Source organism: Hyla sarda, chromosome 13, assembly GCF_029499605.1.
Source record: "Hyla sarda isolate aHylSar1 chromosome 13, aHylSar1.hap1, whole genome shotgun sequence".
In the NCBI taxonomy this organism is placed as follows: Eukaryota; Metazoa; Chordata; class Amphibia; order Anura; family Hylidae; genus Hyla; species Hyla sarda.
Window position 1 is genome coordinate 16,862,089 of NC_079201.1, and position 22,584 is coordinate 16,884,672.

Consider the following 22,584-nt stretch of genomic DNA (forward strand, 5'->3'; position numbering starts at 1 on the left):
AATCTATGTATTATTAAAGTCATCCGATGTAATTCTGTACAATACTGTATTTCACACAAGCTATATATATATATATATATATATATATATATATATATATATATATATATATACACAGTCATGGCCCCCCTGAAATTTTTCAAGAAAATTAAGTATTTCTCTTTGCAGTAACACATGTTTGCTATACGCATGTTTATTCCCTTTGTGTGTATTGGAACTAAACCAAACAAGGGAGGAAAAAAAAGTAAACTGGACATAATGTCACCAAACTCAAAAATGGGCTGGACAAAATTATTGGCACCCTTAACTTAATATTTGGTTGCACACCCTTTGGAAAAAATAACTGAAATCAGAGGCTTCCTATAACCATCAATAAGCTTCTTACACCTCTCAGCCGGAATGTTGGACCACTCTTCCTTTGTAAACTGCTCCCGGTCTCTTTTATTGGAAGGCGCCTTTTCCCAACAGCAATTTTAAGATCTCTCCACAGGTGATCAATGGGATTTAGATCTGGACTCATTGCTGCCACTTCAGAACTCTCCAGCACTTTGTTGCCATCCATTTCTGGGGGCTTTTTGACGTATGTTTGGGGTCATTATCCTGCTGGAAGACCCAAGATCTCGGACGCAAACCCAGCTTTCTGACACTGGGCTGTGTGACCCAAAATCCGTTGGTAATCCTCAGATTTCATGATGCCTTGTACACATTCAAGGCCCCCGGTGCCAGAGGCAGCAAAACAACCCCAAAACATCATTGACCTCCACCATATTTCACTGTAGGTACTATGTTCTTTTCTTTGTAGGCCTCATTCCATTTTCGGTAAACAGTAGAATGATGTGCTTTACCAAAAAGCTCTATCTTGGTCTCATCCGTCCACAAGACGTTTTCCCAGAAGTATTTTGGCTTACTCAAGTTCATTTTGGCAAAATGTAGTATTTCTTTTTTATGTCTCTGTGTCAGCAGTGGGGTCCTCCTGGGTCTCCTCCATAGCGTTTCATTTAATATAAATGTCGATGGATAGTTCGGGTTGACACTGATGCTCCCTGAGCCTGCAGGACAGCTTGAATATCTTTGGAACTTGTTTGGGGCTGCTTATCCACCATCCGGACTATCCTGCGTTGACACCTTTCATCAATTTTCCTTCTGTCCACGTCCAGGGAGATTAGCTACAGTGCCATGGGCTGCAAACTTCTTGATAATGTTGCACTGTGGACAAAGGCAAATCTAGATCTCTGGAGATGGACTTGTAACCTTGAGTTTGTTGATATTTTCCACAATTTAGTTCTCAAGTCCTCAGACAGTTCTCTTCTCCTCTTTCTGTTGTCCATGCTTAGTGTGGCACACACAGACACACAATGCAAAGACTAGGTGAACTTCTCTCCTTTTTATCTGCTTTCAGGTGTGATTTTTATATTGCCCACACATGTTACTTGCCCCAGGTGAGTTTAAAGGAGCATCACATGCTTGAAACAATCTTATTTTTTTCCACAATTTTGAAAGGGTGCCAATTAGCTTTTTTTCCTCCCTTTGTTCGGTTTAGTTCCAAAACACACACAAAGGAATAAACATGTGTTACTGCAATCCTTTTCTGTGAGAAATACTTCATTTTCTTAAAAAATTTCAGGGGTGCCAACATTTACGGCCATGACTGTGTATGTATATATATATATATATATATATATATATATATATATATACACACACGTGTATATAAGTATTGAGGCACACTAGTTGGGAAACACTGCTATATGGTAATAAGTAATAAATCACGTGCCTGGACAGTTCAATGCTCCTAATAATCTTATCGTTCATTTCAGCAGTAGTTACTTGCTCAGAAATGCAGCGCTCCCTTGTGGAAGAAAGGAGTAGGACAGTCATGGCCACGGTGAACCCACAGGTCAGTCAGGTTAGGCTTATACGATATCATGTGCAACGATGACTTCTGTGGTCTTCTATTTGGGGGAGAAAAAAAAAAGTTCCAGATGAACTTGAGGGGCAATGTCATGTTTAACTTTTTGCAGTTGTTGCATGGTTGCTTGTACATGGTTACATAAGGCTAAAAAAAATAATAATTATGTCCATGCAGTTCATACTATTACCCTATAGTGTTAATCCAGAGTAAGGCAAAAACAACATGAGGTAAAAGTCAATTTTCCTCATTGAATTCTAGACTCCAGAAATTCCTTCCCGACTCCAAATATGGAGCAATAGCATAAAGAAAAAAGTACTGCAAATTGGGCGCTACCATAGACGGATCCAATTAGCATGGAGTATTAGTAAAATTTATTGACATACCATAAAACAATAAAATGGACAGTACAAAACAGGCAAAATGCATTTTAGGAGTGTGCTCTCCCTTTTTTATTTGCAGTTAAAATGTGTCACATATTTTAACTGCAATTGAAAAATGGATAGCACACTCCCAAAACGCGTTTTGCCTGTTTTGTACTGTCCATTTTATTGTTTTTATAGTTTGCCAATAACTGACATTTTACTAATGCTCCATGCTATTCAGATCTGTCTATGGTAGCGACAAATGTGCAGTACTTTTTTCCCTGTATTATTGCTCCATTGTTGCTACGGTTCCCTGCCATAGGATACAGTCTCCATTGCTGCTGGCCTACAAGCCTTGGATCGTAAAGAGTACCTCTTTCTAGGGGAGGTACACCTGAACCCAAGTACTCCCTCAGCTGGACCAGGCCAGTGTACTGACCCGAGTACTCCATAACCTAATGTCATTATTCTCCAGAAATGTGTCCAGACCCCTTTTGAACTATTTTACAGAGTTAACCATGGCCACCTCATCTGGCAGAGAATTCCACAGTCTCACTGCTCTTACAATAAAGAATCCCCATCTGTGCTGGTGTAGAAACCTTCTTTCCTCTAGACCAGTGATTCCCAACCGGATTTTGCCATGAAATGTTAAATTTCCCACCCTGGCCTTCCCCGGTGCTTCCCCCCGCGTCTCCCTTGCCCCTGCAGCACAGTGAGTGAGTGCCCTACCAGAGAAGGGAAGAAGGCAGAAGCTGTGCCGGGCTGCTGTAGTGCCCCGTGCCCCAGCGTCCCCTCCCCCCTGCGGCGCAGTGAATGATTTGGTTGGTGAGAGTTGGTGCCCTGCCGAAGAGGGGAAGAGTGGGGTAGAAAAATGGCTTGCTTAAGGTACTGTACCATGTCCACCCCCCCCCCCCTTCCCGTCACCCTTGTCAATACCCTCTCACCCATGTCCACACCCCCCTCTCACCCATGTCCATCCACCCCCCCTCTCACCCATGTCCACCCCCCCTCTCACCCATGTCCATCCCCCCTCACCCATGTCCATCCCCCCCTCTCACCCATGTCCATCCCCCCCTCTCACCCATGTCCATCCCCCCTCCCTTATCACCCATGTCCACCCCCCTTCTCACCCATGTCCACCCCCCTTCTCACCCATGTCCATCCCCCCTCCCCTCTCACCCATGTCCACCCCCCCCCCACCCATGTCCACCTCCTTCCCCCTCTCATCCATGTCCATCCCCCCCTCTGCCACTCATGTACACTCCTCTACACCCCTCTGCCACCCATGTACACTCTTCTACACCCATCTGTCACTCTTCTACACCCCTCTGCCACCCATGTACACTCCTCTAAACCCCTCTGCCACCCATGTACACTCTTCTACACCCATCTATCACTCCTCTACACCCCTCTACCTATCACCCATGTACACCCCTCTGCCACCCATGTACACTCCCACACCCCTCGGCCACCCATGTACTCCCCTCTGTCACCCATGTAAACCCCTCTGCCACCCATGTACATTCTTCTACACCCCTCTGCCACCCATGTACACTCTTCTACACCCCTCTGCCACCCATGTACACTCCTCTAAACCCCTCTGCCACCCATGTTCACTCTTCTACACCCCTCTGCCACCCATGTACACTCTTCTACACCCCTTTGCCACCCATGTACACTCCTCTACACCCCTCTTCCACCCATGTACACTCTTCTACACCCATCTGCCACCCATGAACACTCTTCTACACCCATCTGTCGCTCCTCTACACCCCTCTGCCACCCATGTACACTCCTCTACACCCCTCAGACACCCATGTACACTCCTCTACACCCCTCTGCTACCCATGTACACTCCTCTACACCCCTCTGTCACCCATGTACACTCCTCTACACCCCTCAGCCACCCATGTACACTCCTCTACACCCCTCTGTCACCCATGTACACTCCTCTACACCCCTCTGCCTATCACCCATGTACACCCCTCTGCCACCCATGTACACTCCCACACCCCTCGGCCACCCATGTACTCCCCTGTCACCCATGTACACCCCTCTGCCACCCATGTACATTCCTCTCCACCCCTCTGCCACCCATGTACACTCTTCTACACCCCTCTGCCACCCATGTACACTCCTCTAAACCCCTCTGCCACCCATGTTCACTCTTCTACACCCCTCTGCCACCCATGTACACTCTTCTACACCCCTTTGCCACCCATGTATACTCCTCTACACCCCTCTTCCACCCATGTACACTCTTCTACACCCATCTGCCACCCATGAACACTCTTCTACACCCATCTGTCGCTCCTCTACACCCCTCTGCCACCCATGTACACTCCTCTACACCCCTCTGCTACCCATGTACACTCCTCTACACCCCTCTGTCACCCATGTACACTTCTCTACACCCCTCTGCCACCCATGTACACTCCTCTACACCCCTCTGCTACCCATGTACACTCCTCTACACCCCTCTGTCACCCATGTACACTCCTCTACACCCCTCAGACACCCATGTACACTCCTCTACACCCCTCTGCCACCCATGTACACTCCTCTACACCCCTCTGTCACCCATGTACACTCCTCTACACCCCTCTGCCACCCATGTACACTTCTCTACATCCCTCTGCCACCCATGTACACTCCTCTACACCCCTCTGCCACCCATGTACACTCCTCTACATCCCTCTGCCACCCATGTACACCCCTCTGCCACCCATGCACACTCCTCTACATCCCTCTGCCACCCATGTACATTCCTCTACACCCCTCTATCACCCCTACGTCACTCCCTACACCCCTCTGTCACCCATGTACACTGCTCTACACACCTGTCTCCCATGTACACCTTTCTGCACCCCTCTGTTACCCCTTTATACCTTTATATATGTATTCCTCTTCACTTGTAAAAGGGAATCTGGAGGCTGATGCTGGTAAAGTGCAGAGCTTAATAGATTTGTTTTGCAGGTTTAAGGGTGAAGAGTTGTGGCTGGAAGAAATGGTCAGGACGGTCCGGACCAGACAGAGAAGAACAGGGAACCACAATAATTAGAGAAGACGTCACTTGTGAGTTGCTGTATAAAGCAGCACTTTTCAACAATTTTTTTATTTTTTGTTCGTCAACTTCGGTAGGGGTGCCCCGCGATTCTTTTTCCACGTGGTGCCCTGAGCCGAAAAAGGTTGGGAAACATTGCTCTAGACGTAGAGGATGCCCCCTTGTTACAGATACAGTCCTCAGCACTTTGCACCAGTTTTTAAACATATGATTATGGTTATATGGATTTGTTGCAAATCTGTTCTGGATTTTCTCAATAGGAGTCACAACCTGCAGCAAATCTGCAACCTATTCGGCTTGTCTCGGTGTGACTTGTTTGCATCCTGCTGGAAACTGGTGTTTTAAAATAATTCCAAACATCATTGGAAATATTGTAAATTTCTATTCATTGTACATCTGGCCATTGAAATGAAATACCATCAAGTGCAGTGAGATATCGGGTCCTTTATATAAAGCCAATTACCGTAATAAGTTAATAATGCTGCTGAGCATACGAGGCATGGCTCGTTTCTGTCAGAGAATCACGGTTATAGGAATAACCTATTGATGTGGACAGGGGATGAGGTCATTCGGGCTGCAGTACCACTTTCTGGTGGAAAACAAATGTTTCAAATCAACTAAACAGATTTGTAAATTACTTCTATTTAAACAATCTTAATCCTTCCAGTACTTATCAGCTGATGTATGCTCCACAGGAAATTGTGAAGTTCCTTCCAGTCTGACCACAGCTCTCTCAGTGTCAGGAACTGTCCAGAGATTTGCTTCTACTTCGGACAGTTCCTGACACAGACAGAGGTGTCAGCAGAGAGCACTGTGGTCAGACTAGAAGGAACTACACAACTTCCTTTGGAGCATACATCAGCTAATAAGTACTGGAAGGATTAAGATATTTAAACAGAAGTAATTTACAAATTTGAAAACATTTGTTTTCTATTACAGTTCCCCTTTAAAAAAAAACTAACAAAACCTGGTGCAATAATACTGACCAAATCTGCAATGTGTGAATGAGGCCCTTTTCTTGTATTGCAATGGGTAAGAAACTATCGATCCAGGACTTTGGGGGAGATTTATCAAAACCTGTACAGAGGAAAAGTTACTGAGTTGCCCTTAGCAACCAATCAGATGGCTTCTTTCATTTTTCAGAGGCCTTTTCAAAAATGAAGGAAGCAATCGGATTGGTTGATATGGGCAACTTTTCCTCTGGACAAGTTTTGATAAATATCCCCCTTTGTTTCCATTCCCACCAAAAGTGACTGCACAGCACAGCCCCGTACTCATAACATCCTTATACCTTTAGTGCATATGCACTTTGTGATTTTTTTTTTTTTTTACAAAGTGCGCATGCGCGTGTCAAGAGGTTTTAAATACTGGATTATTCAAGTTTGTTGTGCATTAACTTTTTGTGAGAATAAATCAGCTTTTGGAAAACAACGTGCTGGATCAATAGTTGTTTCTTACATATAGTTTCCGAAGCACCAGATCGGAGCACCGCAGGATAGCCAGCTTCTGATGTATATTGCTTATACCTCTATTCTCTGTTAGTTCCGTTTCTGCTCTCTGGATCCTAAAGAGGAGTCTCCCAAGCACCCCAAAGACGAAAGCCCTCAGGAGACCTTAGAGATGAACAGCCAACCTTATTCCCAAGGTGACCTATATTCCGTAACAGCAGTGTTCCCCAACTTGTGGCTGTACAGCTCATGGAAGGTGTCATTTCTTTTTAACAGCTGGAGAACCACAGGTCGGGGAACATTGCATTAGACACTGCATTCCCATAAATACATACATCCCACTAGAACCCTGTGCGGGACTGTGTTCTAAATGCCGCTCCTGTTGGATTTCTGACCATTACCGCCCACTCCCGCAAGGTGTGTGTTCCACTCCCACTTGTGCCATTTCGTCACTCCTTTATGCCATTTCATCATCCCCTGGTGCCAATTCATCAGCCCCCTGTGGCATTTTAGAGGTTTGCGGGACTGCATGGAATTTGTGGGACCTACTGTATTTTCTGTGACCACCCACTTTCGCCCGCAACATCTCATTACCACCCATGCCTGCAAGTTTTCTATTGGGTCTCCCAATCCCAACCCCAATGCAGGGCTTTACATCCCAAGATCATAGGATTTTTCTAATGCTTAAGTGTTTTGCCAACCTGTGGCTCTTCCGCTGTTGCAGAACTATAATTCCCCAACATGCCATAGTCAGTTACACTATATGCAGAGGGAGAAAAAACAGGGAGCCAGAGGACAGCGCCTCGTGTATTCCCCTTGACACCAGCAGTTCAGGCAGGACTATATAAGCGTAGACTCTATAGGGTGATCGCTCACCAGATAGTGGAGAAAACAGGCATATCAACCCCTCAGGGTTACTTAGGCAGAGGTGGTGGGTGATGGCAAGCTGTAAGCCCAAGGTCCAGATGGGAGAGGAAGGAGTCTTCTCCCATAAACATGTAGACAGGAAACCAGAAAAGGTGGACCCAATGTGGCGCTGCTCATGACCAAAATATACAGCGCATGGGTGTAAAGAAAAAGTGCCAAGAGGCACTGTGTTTATTTCATCCAATAACGCGTTTCGGAGGGTATCTCCTCCTTCATCAGATTGGCATGATAGTCAGTTACAAATGTATTGTCTCACACTGAAATGTGCTGCAAAGCAAGACTTATATGTATATGCTCGGAAAAATGACCTGTCACTAGACGACTATGCTCGGGCTATTAAAATATATGGGTCCCCTGCTTGTCTGAGCATGGACACAATAGTATGTCATTCTGTCTCCGGGCATAGCCAAGCCTTGGAGCACAAATTGTGGTGTGAATGAGCCCTAAGGTGTACCTAAACTTATTAAAAAGAAATTCAGATATCTCATAGATATGTGTCAGAAGATTGGATTATTGGGGTTCCAGATTGTCAGAAATTGATGGGAATTGCAATATTGCAACAGTGCAAGAGCCATAGGTTGGGGAACACGGCATCAGGTGAACCCTATGATTTTGCAATTTATCCATACTTGGTTGTACATTCGTCAAAGTAGATCCCTACTTATGACTCCTGTATTCCTTTACAGGTTTTGAGGGTAAGGCGAGCTCTCATTCTGATATTACACTGTGTCTCTGTGATACCTGTGGCTGCCAGCATGTACCTGGGGCAAAATGCGACACGTGTGGCGAAGTCTGTCAGTTTAAAGAAAGGTGAGAAAAAAAAAAATGGGGGAAACAGGGTGGTTGGGGAGCGGGTCAGTGTCACCCTCTCCCTGGTTTCTGGGGTGTCCACAGCAGGTCCCTGGTCGTGGAGTCATCACAAGGGTTTGGGGTAGGCAACGAGGTCCCAAAACCCGTCAAGAAACGGAGACCAAAAGAATTTCAAAGTCCAGCAGAATCGGAGGCCGAGCCAATGGTGAGGACAGAGCCATCACTGTATTCATGTCGACTACGTATTGTCTTTGTTATGAATGGAGAGTGCAGTAGGTATCTGGACTAGTCCTCCGGCTCATTGTGTTATAATGACCCCGTAACTGGAAATAAACGTTGCACTGTGTAATTTGACTGTTGTGTTGAATCATATATTGCTGTGCTGCTCGATGTGAAAAGGCCGCCATTTTCAGTGCCACACGATGCATGATTACATGGTATATTTATGCGTGCACTGTCGCTGTAGTACAGTTTTAGCAGATATGTACCTGGAAAGTATTTCTATGCAGGAAAAGCAAAAAGAAGTGAAAACCCTAGGAGATGGTGATGAACCCCATGTAAGGAGCTCAGAAGGAGAGCTATGGAGCCAGAGAGAATCACAAAGTAATTTTCTTTTACTCAATCTATGTCATTGCTTACATACGGACAACGACACATGTCAATACTTCGGGTGCATGAAATCGAGGAAGCAACCCAGGACACAATGTAATCACTTCTGTAGAGATGATAAGGGGGCGAGCGTGACTTCATGAGCCCCGCCCCTTCATGACGTCACGCCTCGCCCCCTCAATGCAAGTCTATGGGAGGGGGCGTGACATCGTCACGCCCCCTCCCATAGACTTGCATTGAGGGGGCGGGGAGTGATGACATGAGGGGGCGGGGCTATGACGTCACAAGCTCCCGGCGCCGGCTCCAGCGTTCGGAACAGTTTTTTCCAAACGCTGAACAGCGGAGTACCCCTTTAACTTTGTTGAAGAACACATTGTTGATAGACACCCTGGAAACATAGTGATGTATTGGGTTCTTCAATAAAGAAGTTAAAGGGGTACTCCACTGGAAAACATTATTATTTATCAACTGGTGCCAGAAAGTTATACAGATTTGTAAATGACTTCTATTAGAAAATCGAAATCCTTCCAGAACTTTTCAGCTGATCCACAGGAAGTTCTTTTCTTTTTTTAATTTCCTTTCTGTCTGACCACGGTGCTCTCTGCTGACACCTCTGTCCATTTTAGGAACTGTCCAGAGCGGGAATCAATCCCCATAGAAAACCTATCCTGGAAAGTTCCTAAAATGGACAGAGATGTCAGCAGAGAGCACTGTGGTCAGACAGAAAGGAAATACAAAAAGAACTTCCTGTGGATCGTAACAGCAGCTGAAAAGTACTGGAAGGATCAAGATTTTTTAATAGAAGTCATTTACAAATCTGTTTAACTTTCTGGCACCAGTTGATTTAAAAAAAAAATAATAATAATAATAATAATGTTTTCCAGAGGAGTACCCCTTTAACTTTTGCACCTTGACAGATGCTGTCATATATTCTTTTAATGTCATAGAGACATGTCAGACGGTTGGATCGGTGGTGCTCCCGATGCTGGGATCCCCGCCAAGAAGAGCTGAGCAGAAGCAAAGGGACTGGGATTCCAGTGATTGGTGGAGTTCTTAGCAGTCAGAACGCCAATGACCTGACATGTTCCTATGAGATATCAGAAGTTTGTTTAAAGTTTGTGTACACCTTGGGGTTCGTTCACACCACAAATTGTACCTCCGAGGCACGGATACATTGGGAAACTGTCTAAATGACATTCTGACGTACCCTTGTTTAGACAGTCATGGGCTCCATTTATTTCAAAGACTCAAGTGTAGTCAGCATAATGCGTTCACGTAATTTTCTGAATATTTACATCTTTGGCTTGGACTGAGTAGCATGATTCACAGCGCATTTCAGACCAAGACAGGACGTTCAGAACTAGCTGACTATGCTTGGGCCATTGAAATGAATAAGGGGCCCCTGTCCCGGCATGTCATTTTGACAGTTTCCTGAAGCATCTGTGCCGCAGAGGCACAAATAGTGGTTAGCCCCACTTTAATGTTTTCTTACTAAAGGTTTGCTGCTATAATGAATCTTATCTTCCTCTGCACTGACCTCCCGAGTAGTTTGTACATATGCAACAAAGCCAGTGAGAACAAGCAGAGATGCAGTGTAACATATGGGAGACAGACAGTTAAGTGGAGAGGCATATGTAGACCAAAAAGTAGATATCTTTATTGAAGTAATTGTACAAAACAATACACCTAAAAAAACATAAAATTCACATATTCAATATATATATATACTGTATATGTGTGTGTGTGTGTGTATATATATATATATATATATATATATATATATATATCAGTGAATGAGAGAAAAAAGGGATAGCACTACTTGCGATTATTCTGTAATGACAGGGTTGAGGTCCAGTCGAACAGCTGAAATGGAGGAGGGTCTGTTAAAGCCGTCAGATTTGATGGTGCTGGGAAAATCCGAACATAGTTCTAATCAACTGGTGCCAGAAAGTTAAACAGGTTTGTGAATTATTCTATATAAAAATCTTAATCCTTCCAGTACTTATCAGCTGCTGTATGCTACAGAGGAAGTTGTGTAGTTCTTTCCAGTCTGACCACAGTGCTCTCTGCTGACACCTCAGTCCATGTCAGGAACTGTCCTGAGCAGGATAGGTTTTCTATGGGGATTTGTTCCTGCTCTAGACAGTTCCTGACATGGACAGAGGTGTCAGCAGAGAGCACTGTGGTCAGACTGGAAAGAACTACAAAACTTCCTCTGGAGCATACAGCAGCTGATAAGTAATGGAAGGATTAAAGGAGATCTGCAGCCCCAGACATCTGCAGGATAAGGGATAAGTGTCTAAGTCTGCAGTACTCCTTTTCGATTTTTATGTAATCATTTACAAATCTGTTTTGGAACTTTCTGGCACCATTTGATTTAAAAATAAAAACTTCCACCACAGTGCCCCTTTAATGTCTTATTCGATAATTAAGATATGTGCTTATTGATCTCCATATGCCTGTGCAATTGCGTTTGAGTTTCCAATTGTGTAGGGTGGGTTTTTGGTTTATATGGAAGGATTAATAAAACAGGATTTTCAGAATACTTCTATCATACACTTCTCCCGCCCTTCCCAAGCTGGAATCACTGGTCACAATTTGTGATGCAGACAATAGTGATAAATAGCAATAAGCATTGCCCAGGGGAACGAGTTAAACCCCCAATAATCAAGCTGTAAATCGAAGCTTCTGGGACTGATACAAGATCAGCCACGTGACAGAGGTCTCTGGGCCACCTCAGGCTCCAGGGGCCACTGGTCCCTCTACACCTCTTATAACTATGCCCCTTCTTACAAATCCTAAAGCTCTATCCACAAATGGAATCATTATGACTATAGATCCACAGTCATCTGCAAGTCATGGTAGAATCACAGAAACGCTCATGTGTCACTATAGAGCCCTGGCCTAAACAGTCCTGACAGCACCAGCTATGACCAACAAGAGAATAAGGGTGGGGTCACACCACGATTTTGCTATACGGTTTCATTAAAAAAAACTTATGCAACCGTACAGAAAACTGTGCCCATAGACTTCCCATTCAAAACTGTATTCACCATAATGTATACAGTTGTCTCTGTTTTTCAAACCATACGGTTTTTTACATTTTTTTTTTTCGGACAGAAAACCATGGCCCGCCACGGTCTTTGATCCGAGTGAAAAACCCTATTAAACCGTATACGTTTTTGTTTTTTTAAACATGGGAGTCAATGGGAACCGTACAGACCTGTATGTGCGTACGGTTCCATCCTGTTTTCACCATACGGTTTCTGACTTTGCACAGTTTTTTTTCTTTGAATTTCAATCAAACAAGTGAAACTTTATTCAAAATGGAGTGAAAAGTTAAAAACGTATGCGATTTTTTCTTAAAAAACTGATTCAACCGGACATCATTTTTCAAACCGTATACGGATAAAAATTTGTACACGCGCTTTGATACAGTTTAGTCAGGTTTTGTGGAATCATTTTTTTTCAAAAACCTGATACGGGGACTGTATTGAAAAAACGTGGTGTGAACCCAGCCTAAGTGATGTCTGTGGGGTCGTGGTTAGGGAATGACTGGTTACAATGTCATTGCCTCATATATATCTTCTCCATAAATAGTGTCCTCCAATATTTGTTTTACTACACATGTTTGAGCCATTCTTCATCTCTTTAAAGGGGTTATCCAGGAAAAAACTTTTTTTTTTATATATATCAACTGGCTCCAGAAATTTAAACAGATTTGTAAATTACTTCTATTAAAAAAAATCTTAATCCTTTCAGTACTCATGAGCTGCTGAAGTTGAGTTGTTCTTTTCTGTCTAAGTGCTCTCAGACGACACCTGTCTCGGGAGCTGTCCGGAGTAGAAGCAAATCCCCATAACAAACCTCTTCTACTCTGTGCACTTCCCGGGACAAGCAGAGATGTCAGCAGAGAGCACTGTTGCCAGACAGAAAACAACAACTCAACTTCAGCAGCTGGTAATTATTGGAAGGATTAAGATTTTTTAATAGAAGTCATTTACAAATCTGTTAAACTTTCTGGAGCCAGTATATATATATAAAAAAGTTTTTTCCTGGAATACCCCTTTAACCATTGCTTTCGGTGTTATGCCCCACGCGGCACTGCTTTCCCCCGGTTATATCCCTGCATGTGGCGCTGACTCCTCCTGTATCCAGATTGTGCCCCAGCCCCTGTGTATACACACACGCTTGAGCTCTGACTATCTCAGTCCCCGCACTTTTTTAATTTTTTCATCCGTCCAGTCCCCACATGTTTTCACTACAGTTATTAACACTCGCCTTATTTACTGCAATGTCAAAGTTTCAGGAGACGAGCTGGGAGATTCTTGGTCTTGGTCTTCCTACCTGGAGGAACAGAAATGCATAGCTGCTCCTCTCAATCTCTTTCGGGAGGTAAGTCTGGAGTTAGAAAAAAAAAAAAGAAAGAAGTATTTTTAAGATTTGTAAAGAAACACATTCCCTATATATAGATTAAGAACAAAACAAAAAGTTGCTTTCATGTCATGTGATCAAAACATATGATGAGTGCACATAAAGAGACATGAAAAGAACTGAGGAAAAGTTGCTGTGTTGCCCATAGCAACCAATCAGATCGCTTCTTTCATTTTTAAAGGTGTGAAGTTAGAGATCTGATTGGTTGCTATGGGCAACTCAGCAACTTTTCCTCTGGACAGGTTTTGATAAATCTCCCCCTACGGGGGAGATTTATCAAAACCTGTCCAGAGGAAAAGTTGCCCAGTTGCCCTTAGCAACCAATCAGATCGCTTCTTTCATTTTCCACAGGCCTTTTCAAAAAAATTAAAGAAGCGATCTGATTGGTTGCTATAAGGCTATGTTCACACCTCGGAATTTCCGCACAAAATTCCACACGAAGATTACGTTGCAGCAGAGTACCGTTGAATTCAACCGGATTCTGCTGCGCTGTGCACAAGGCGGAATTTACGAGCCAGATTACCCGCAATACAGCTTGTGTGCCATGTGTGTTTCCAGCCTTAGGGTACGTTCAGACGAGCGGATTTTCGCAGCGTATTTCACTGGGGATCAGCCGCTTGAGGACCCCTGTATGCTGCCTTTACAGGTGCCTGCTCGGAGCAGTAATACGCCACTACGAACAGACACACTGCGATGTGCGAGTCGCCGCTTGCATGCGCAGTATACTCGCACATTGCAGCAGCTCTCGGCCTAGCTCATGAAGCAGGGGGAGCGGCCGCGATGCGTGCGAGAACACCGCGCATACGCGGCGACTCGCACATCGTTTCAGTGTGTCTGCATGTAGCGGCGTATTGCCGCTACGAGCAGGCACATGTGAAGGCAGAATACAGAGGGTCCTTCATCGGCGTATCCGCAGCGTAAAGTACGCTGTGGATCCGCGCGTGTGAACGTACCCTTAGGCTTGGTTTACACTGTATTAGTGCTCCCATAGCCTTATCTGTAAGTATCTCGGCAAAAATAGGACGCCGACGTATATTGTTAAAGGGAGTAGCGGACCCCATTGATTCTAACGGTCGGAGCGGAGTCATCTAGTGACTCAGGTTGGGAGGTATAGCGCATACGTCCTGAACTGAATCACAAGCGGACTCCTTTTGGGCCATTGAGATCAATGGGGTCCTCAGCTCCCATTTGCAGTATCCAGTTGGGAGCTGGGAGTTGTAGTTTTGCAACAGCTGGAGGCACCCTGGTTGGGAAACACCGTTGTGGAGTATGGCTCTTACTAACCATAGTCATATTGTGCACTCACCACATGCCCTTATATACTGTATAATATACATTTTCCCTCAGGAGAACACAAATAAAAGTAGAATGCACTTTCTTACATTCCTAAAGGGACTTTATAACCTTCAAAGACCTTCCTAAAATATAGAAATGAATAAATACGTGAAAATGCTGATTCTAAATCTGTCATTTTTATCTTTCTACTCACTTTCAAACCCCCCATTGTAAGTCTGCAAACAAGGCATGTGCTGCATGCTGATGCATCAAGAGGACTACTGAGGCTATGTTCACACAGCGGGAGAACATGCGCTAGGACCACTCGGAAATGCGCCCTCTCCATAGACGGCAATGTATTTCCTAGCAGATTCCGCAGAAAGAATTGACATGTGAATTCTTTCTGTGGAGGCCGGAATCAGAAGAGGCTTCCGCCACGTGCACCGTGGAGCAGAATCCCATGTAAACCAATGGGACTCTGCTGCAGCAGAATTTACGAGTGGAATCTGGCAGAAAAATTCAGCTCAGAAATTCTACCATGTGAACATAGCGCGAGACTCCTGTGTTTGCTGGTTATCGCCAGGGGAATGCAGATGAGGACAAAGGAAAATGATGGATTTGCATTCAGCATCTTTACTGATTAATGTAGTTTAGGGGGCTTTTCGGAGATGACACAGTCCATTTGAATGGGGTATTCCAGTAAAAAACTTTATATATATATATATATATATATATATATATATATATATATATATATAATCAACTAGCTCCAGAAAGTTAAACAGATTTGTAAATTACTTCTATAAAAAAAATCTTAATCCTTTCAATAATTATCAGCTGCTGAAGTTGAGTTGTTCTTTTCTGTCTGACAACAGTGCTCTCTGCTGACACCTCTGCTTGTCTCGGGAACTGCACAGAGTAGAAGAGGTTTTCTATGGGGATTTGTTTCTACTCTGGACAGTTCCCGAGACAGGTGTCATCAGAGAGCACTTAGACAGAAAAGAACAACTCAACTTCAGCAGCTCATAAGTACTGAAAGGATTAAGATTTTTTAATAGAAGTAATTTACAAATCTGTTTAACTTTCTTGAGCCAGTTGATATATATATATATATATATATATAAAAAAGTATTTTCCCGGATAACGCCTTTAATATGTGTATCTGACTTGATATATTCCAGTAACACACTAGATGGCAGTATACACTGATGTAAAGCGTGCCAGAGTTTATCAGAGAAATTGCACTAGTGTCAACAAGGGTGTACATACCATAGTGGCAGACCAGAGAAGGGGGGGCCCCGTCCTGGTTGGTCCCATTCCTTTTTCTATTGGTAAGAAACTGTGCAGAACTTTTCTCCAGGGAACTGCATTGTTAGCAAATTAATTGATGATAGTATAGACCAGTGGTCTTCAACCTGCAGACCTTCAGATGTTGCAAATCTACAACTCCCAGCATGCCCGGACAGCCGTTGGCTGTCCGGGCATGCTGGGAATTGTAGTTTTGCAACATCTTGGGGTCCGCAGGTTGGAAACCACTGGTATAGACCAATGCGTCATGGAAATAAATGGAGAGATAAACATCGGACCTTTCTGCCCTAAAGGCAAAATCAGACGCAATAATAGGAGGCCCATTTTGATATTTGCTCTAAGGCCCCTTTTCTTCTATGTACTCCACGGAGTTTCAATGTCATTTAAAAAAATAAAAACTTTTGAAATGTCATAAAAACATGTTGAAAGTTTTGATCAGTTGGGGTCTGGGTGCTGAGACACTTTCCTCCCCGGAGGAGGAACCAAAGCTGGGTCCCCCTAGCGATCTTATGGACTTGTGAGTCTCCCATTAGAACGGAGCTGCAGTCACTTTGTCAGTGGGAGATGGCAAATATAGCCAAATACTGCGCCATAATAAAGTAAAAAATAACTAGAAAGTATAAACATATCAGAAAAAAATATGTTTAAGTATCTGATTTTAGTAAAAAAAAAAAAAAAAATTTGAGTGATTGGTCTACAGAATTGCCAGCAGTCCCACGTTAGTTCTTTGTGACTTCCAGCAATTCTGTAGACTGGTTGTTTTAACAGCAAGCTATGGATTTGTGGGGTTGGATATTAGGATGGGATTTAAAGTCGGTATATGAGGACCGGATATAAAGTCAGGATATGAGGACGAGATATAAGAAACGGATTTGAGGATGGCATTCGTGGACAGGATATGAAGACAGAATAGCAGGTCGTGATATAAGGGTGGGATATGAGGACGAGATATGAGAACGGGATGTGAGGTCAGGATAAAAGATCGGGATATGAGGACGAGATATGAGGACCGGAGTCGAGGATGGGATACGAGGACGTGATATAAGGGCGGGATATGAGGATGAGATATGAGAATGGGATGTGAGGTCAGGATAAAAGGTCGGGTTATGAGGACGAGATATGAGGACGGGAGTCGAGGATGGGATATGAGGACAGGATGTGAGGACGTGATATAAGGGCAGGACATGAGAACGGGATGTGAGGTCAGGATAAAAGGCCAGGATATGAGGACGAGATATGAGGATGGGAGTCGAGGATGGGATATGAGGACAGGATGTGAGGACGTGATATAAGGGCAGGACATGAGAACGGGATGTGAGGTCAGGATAAAAGGTCGGGATATGAGGACGAGATATGAGGACCGGAGTCGAGGATGGGATATGAGGACCGGATGTGAGGTTCGGATATGAGGTTGAGATATAAGAAATGGATTTGAGGATGCCATTCGTAGACAGGATATGAGGTCAGGATATGAGGACAATATAGGAGGTTGGGATATAAGGAAGGTCAGGATATCAGGACAAGATTGTCATTGTTGCTTTTATTCTTCCACAAGGTTTAGGAAGGAAGACCGGGCAACAATGGGTATAAGGCTGGGATAAGAGGATGAGATATAAGTTTGGGATATCAGGGCAAAAGCATCATTGTTGCTTTAATTCTCCCATAAGGTTTAGGTAATACACAAGAGAACAGTGTGCGCACCCCTGGATAGAACCTGATGGATGAGATAGTGAAGAGCCCAATCAAAATGCACTCACCTGTGCGAGTTGTGCGATTGGAGGTACAACACTCAATGTGCTTGATCAGGTATTCTGTAATAGCGGCTGCTGCGGCTCCCAGCGTCCTGGCGCAAATATAGGTAAAAGGAGATCCAGGAAAGGGAGATGAATCGCGCTGCCACTCCGGAGTTGCTTTGAAACGCGTTGCATGGATCCTTTGTGTGCAGTGCAATTCATCTCCCTTCCTTGGATCTCCTTTTACCTATAAGGTTTAGGTAGGAAGACCGGGCAACAGCGGCTAGTATATATATATATATATAATTGTGCCTTCTGCATACAATAGTGAACAAAAGACACAGGGATTGCACTCACCATCCAAACGGTATTTATTGATGGGTGTCAGGCATTACAAGCTGGTATAGAAGTGGAGGCGGGGGACGTAACCGGGACAGTCTGTTTCACGCTACTATGGCGCTTCTTCCAGCCGGTATACCTTTTGTTCACTACTGTTCATGCACACTATTGGATTGTTGCACCACCGCACCTTACGTCAGGAATTCCCAAGCTACCCACACAGTTTACTTGTTACCGTTTGCCTTAAAAGGGTTATCCAGGAAAAAACTTTTATTTATATATATATTTCAACTGGATTCAGAAAGTTAAACAGATTTGTAAATTACTTATGAGCTGCTGAAGTTGAGTTGTCCTTTTCTGTCTAAGTGCTCTCTGATGACACGTGTCTCGGGAACCGCCTAGTTTAGAAGCAAATCCCCATAGCAAACCTCTTCTACTCTGTGCACTTCCCGAGACAAGCAGAGATGTCAGCAGAGAGCACTGTTGCCAGACAGAAAAGAACAACTCAACTTCAGCAGCTGATAATTATTGGAAGGATTAAGATTTTTTTAATAGAAATAATTTACAAATCTGTTTAACTTTCTGGAGCCAGTTGATATAAGAAACAAACAAGTCTCTTATATGTATGTCCACAAAGAAATCTACACCCAATAGACCAAACATCCATATGCAAATAAATATCGGAGTCACAAATGATCAGATTAGGTGCAGGGAGTGATTACATTAGAGTGCTACTCTACGTTTGGATCATGTGAGTCTGTGACATACTCTTTAATCATTTTTAATAATAAGCAAATAATCACAGCAAAGATAGAGCTACCTTTTAGTCTCCTGACTGTTCACATTAAAGATATCCAAACACCTATTACAGTCATAATGCCCTGATCTATTTTCCTGGAAGAAAGGATTGACTTAGAGGAGGTGAACCTGCGTGGATCCCATTTCCATCAAAATACGATGTTGACATTCATCAACATACATATGATACTTTTCATGGCATATCCCAAAAAAACTACTACCAGCCTAGATACTTGGTAATACCCATAGATTTTAGCCAATGATTTGATCACTTGTTTGTTATTGTTCTGATCTTCTGTTGTTTTGGAGCTATGAGGCTAGGTTTCCACTTGGTTTTTTTCTGGCAGTTTTTGGAGCCAAAGTTAGAAGTGTATTCAAAATGAATAGGACATATAAAGGAAGGACTTAGGCTGGGTTCACACCACGTTTTGTTAAATACGGTTCCCGTATACGGCTGGGAGGAGGAGGGGGCGGGGCTTAATCGCGGCGCCTGCACTCAACCGTATTCGGGAACCGTAATTAATGTATGTCTATGAGCCGACCGGAGTGAACCGCAGCCTCCGCTCGGCTTCGTTTTCGGCCGTATGCGGTTTCCCGACCGCAGGCAAAAACGTGGTCCACCACGTTTTTGCCTGCGGTCGGGAAACCGCATACGGCCGAAAAAAGCAGCCGACCGGAGGCTGCGGTTCACTTCGGTCGGCTCATAGACCTACATTAACTACGGTTCCCGAATACGGCTGAGTGTGGGCGCCGTGATTAAGCCCCGCCCCCCTCCTCCCAGCCGTATACGGGAGCCGTATTTAACAAAACGTGGTGTGAACCCAGCCTTAGACTTCTCCTCCCTTATGGATCCACTTCTGACTTTGGCTCAAAAACTGCAGTGGCAGTTTTCCAAAAACTGCCAGAAAAAAAACCAAGTGGAAACCTAGCCTAACCGCTAACGCCCCCTATCTATGCATATAAAACATTGCCAGATTCCGTTTCCTACCACAACACAACCTACACGCCAGCATAGACCTAAGAGAGTGGAGACGTTTGTGTAACTCTCAAGTGTCTTCTCAGCTGTTTGGCCTGTTTTATACATTACATCTATATAGGAATCAGTCCATTTCATGACATTGTATTGCACCGGAGCTGCCGCTCGCACACAGTTGGCAACGCTTATATCTCATTGGTATAATGTTTTGTCTCTTTGATAAAGTGATGGATTGATTCTTCCGCAGTGGCAGCTGGGAACGCAGCACAAGAATGGCTTCAAGGTGGGAATGAAGCTAGAGGGAATCGACCCCCAGCATCCGTCCATGTATTTCATCCTCACTGTGGCTGAGGTGAGAGGGTTATTAATACCCCGATAGGAAAAAAATAAAATAGTACAACAAAAAAAAGAGTCAAGTCGTGTAAACCAAATGCAGTGTGAGGCTTTATTCACGGGGGCATGACTTCAGTGGGTGCAGAGGTAGCAGTTGCATAAGGGCCCGGAAGAACCACATTAGAAAACTCTTAAAGGGGTTATCCAGGAAAAAACTTTTTTGTATATATCAACTGGCACCAGAAAGTTAAACAGATTTGTAAATTACTTCTATTAAAAAATCTTAATCCTTTCAGTACTTATGAGCTTCTGAAGTTAAGGTTGTTCTTTTCTGTCTAAGTGCTCTCTGATGACACGTGTCTCGGGAAACGCCCAGTTTAGAAGAGGTTTGCTATGGGGATTTGCTTCTAAACTGGGCGTTTCCCGAGACACGTGTCATCAGAGAGCACTTAGACCGAAAAGAACAACCTTAACTTCAGAAGCTCATAAGTACTGAAAGGATTAAGATTTTTTAATAGAAGTAATTTACAAATCTGTTTAACTTTCTGGAGCCAGTTGATATATAAAAAAAAAAAGTTTTTTCCTGGATAACCCCTTTAACTCTTAAAGAGGTACTCCGCTGCTCAGCATTTGGAACAAACTGTTCCAAAAGGCTAGAGCCGATGCGGGGAGATTGTGACATCATAGCCCCGCCCCCTCATGACGTCGCACCCCGCCCCCTCAATGCAAGTCTATGGGAGGGGGCGTGACTGCTGTCACGCCCCCTCCCATAGACTTGCATTGAGGGGGCGGGGCGTGATGTCATAAGCGGGCGGGGCTATGATGTCACGAGCTCCCGGCTCCAGCGTTCGGAACAGTTTGTTCCAAATGCTGAGCAGCGGAGTACCCCTTTAATTATTTTTAATAGATCTGTTTGCTACAAATTTTAGTATGTTTACTTGCTTGTTCTTTATCTATTTTCTCTGCGCAATGTTGCCCTTTAGGTGTGTGGATTTCGGATAAGAGTTCACTTTGACGGGTATTCAGACTGCCATGATTTCTGGGTGAATGCAGACTCCCCCGATATTCACCCTGCTGGGTGGTGTGAGAGGACTGGACACAAATTACAGCCCCCAAAAGGTCATGATAAAAGAATGTTGTATATTTTTAATCTTCGTTTGCAGTTATTTTGTTTTTGGTTTATGTTTTCATTGTGATTTATAAGGTATAGGAAGATCTTCTTTTCATACAGTTCCTTCAAATCTTATGTTACAATGCCTCTTTCTCCAGCCATCCTATGTGCGAGACAATTCTTTCCCTAGCTTTTTTGTTATACTTTCTATTTCTTTTCTAGTTCTACTATATTTCTCTCGGTATTAAAGGGATATTCCAGCCCTAAGACCTCTTATCCCCTATCCAAAAGGAGAATCTGCCGTGTGACAACCACGGGGCCGGAGTATCGTGACATCACGACTCAGCCCCCGTGTGACGGACGTCACACGGGGGCGGAGTCGTGACGTCACGATACTCCGGCCCCGTGGTCGTCACACGGTAGATTCTGAGCTGGCAGCGCGTCGTGCAGTTCCCCGAGGTGGGTGCTGAATGCAAGATTGACCCCCGCGGTCAGACATCTTATCCCCTATCCTTTGGATAGGGGATAAGATGTCTTAGGGCCAGAGTACCCCTTTAAATGTGCACGGCCACTTCTCCTTACCATCCTATGCAGAAGTGCGGCTGTCCGGGCATGCTGGGAGTTATAGTTTTGCCACAGCTGGAGGCACACTGTATTAGTAGAAAAACATTCTTTAGATTTAAAGGGGTTATCCAGGAAAAAACTTTTTTTTTATATATCAACTGGCTCCAGAAAGTTAAGCAGATTTGTAAATTACTCCTATTAAAAAATCTTAATCCTTTCAGTACTTATGAGCTTCTGAAGTTGAGTTGTTCTTTTCTGTCTAAGTTATCTCTGATGAAACGTGTCTTGGAAACCGCCCAGTTTAGAAGCAAATCCCCATAGCAAACCTCTTCTTAACTGGACGGTTCCCGAGACAGGTGTCACCAGAGAGCACTTTAGACAGAAAAGAACAACTCAACTTCAGCAGCTCATAAGTACTGAAAGGATTGAGATTTTTTTAATAGAAGTAATTTACAAATCTGTTTAACTTTCTTGAGCCATATATATATATATATATATATATATATATATATATATAGTTTTTCCTGGATAATCCCTTTAATCTGTTTTCAAAGCATTTTAAAGGGTAAAGCTGTATATTC

General features: G+C 43.9%; 2 protein-coding genes across 8 annotated transcripts in view; one reads left to right on the top strand and one right to left on the bottom strand.

The window, feature by feature from the left end:
- L3MBTL1 (L3MBTL histone methyl-lysine binding protein 1) overlaps positions 1 to 22,584 on the top strand; it is a 42,524-nt gene that overhangs the window by 771 nt on the left and 19,169 nt on the right. For 2 of the 7 annotated variants that reach the window (XM_056549966.1, XM_056549965.1), the window contains exons 3-11: positions 1,818 to 1,897; positions 6,881 to 6,983; positions 7,063 to 7,203; positions 8,400 to 8,523; positions 8,608 to 8,728; positions 9,033 to 9,126; positions 13,436 to 13,527; positions 20,243 to 20,347; positions 21,312 to 21,447. In XM_056549966.1, coding sequence (XP_056405941.1) covers positions 1,818 to 1,897; positions 6,881 to 6,983; positions 7,063 to 7,203; positions 8,400 to 8,523; positions 8,608 to 8,728; positions 9,033 to 9,126; positions 13,436 to 13,527; positions 20,243 to 20,347; positions 21,312 to 21,447 — 996 coding nt within the window. The remainder of the gene's footprint in view (positions 1 to 1,817; positions 1,898 to 6,880; positions 6,984 to 7,062; positions 7,204 to 8,399; positions 8,524 to 8,607; positions 8,729 to 9,032; positions 9,127 to 13,435; positions 13,528 to 20,242; positions 20,348 to 21,311; positions 21,448 to 22,584) is intronic. The other 5 variants (XM_056549969.1, XM_056549968.1, XM_056549967.1 and 2 more) reach the window with 5 other exon arrangements.
- The window catches only part of LOC130297468 (uncharacterized), a 308,752-nt gene continuing 299,025 nt past the window's right edge, over positions 12,858 to 22,584 (bottom strand). The window contains exon 11 of the transcript XR_008849541.1: positions 12,858 to 13,533. The gene's annotated coding sequence lies outside the window, so the exon portion shown is untranslated. The remainder of the gene's footprint in view (positions 13,534 to 22,584) is intronic.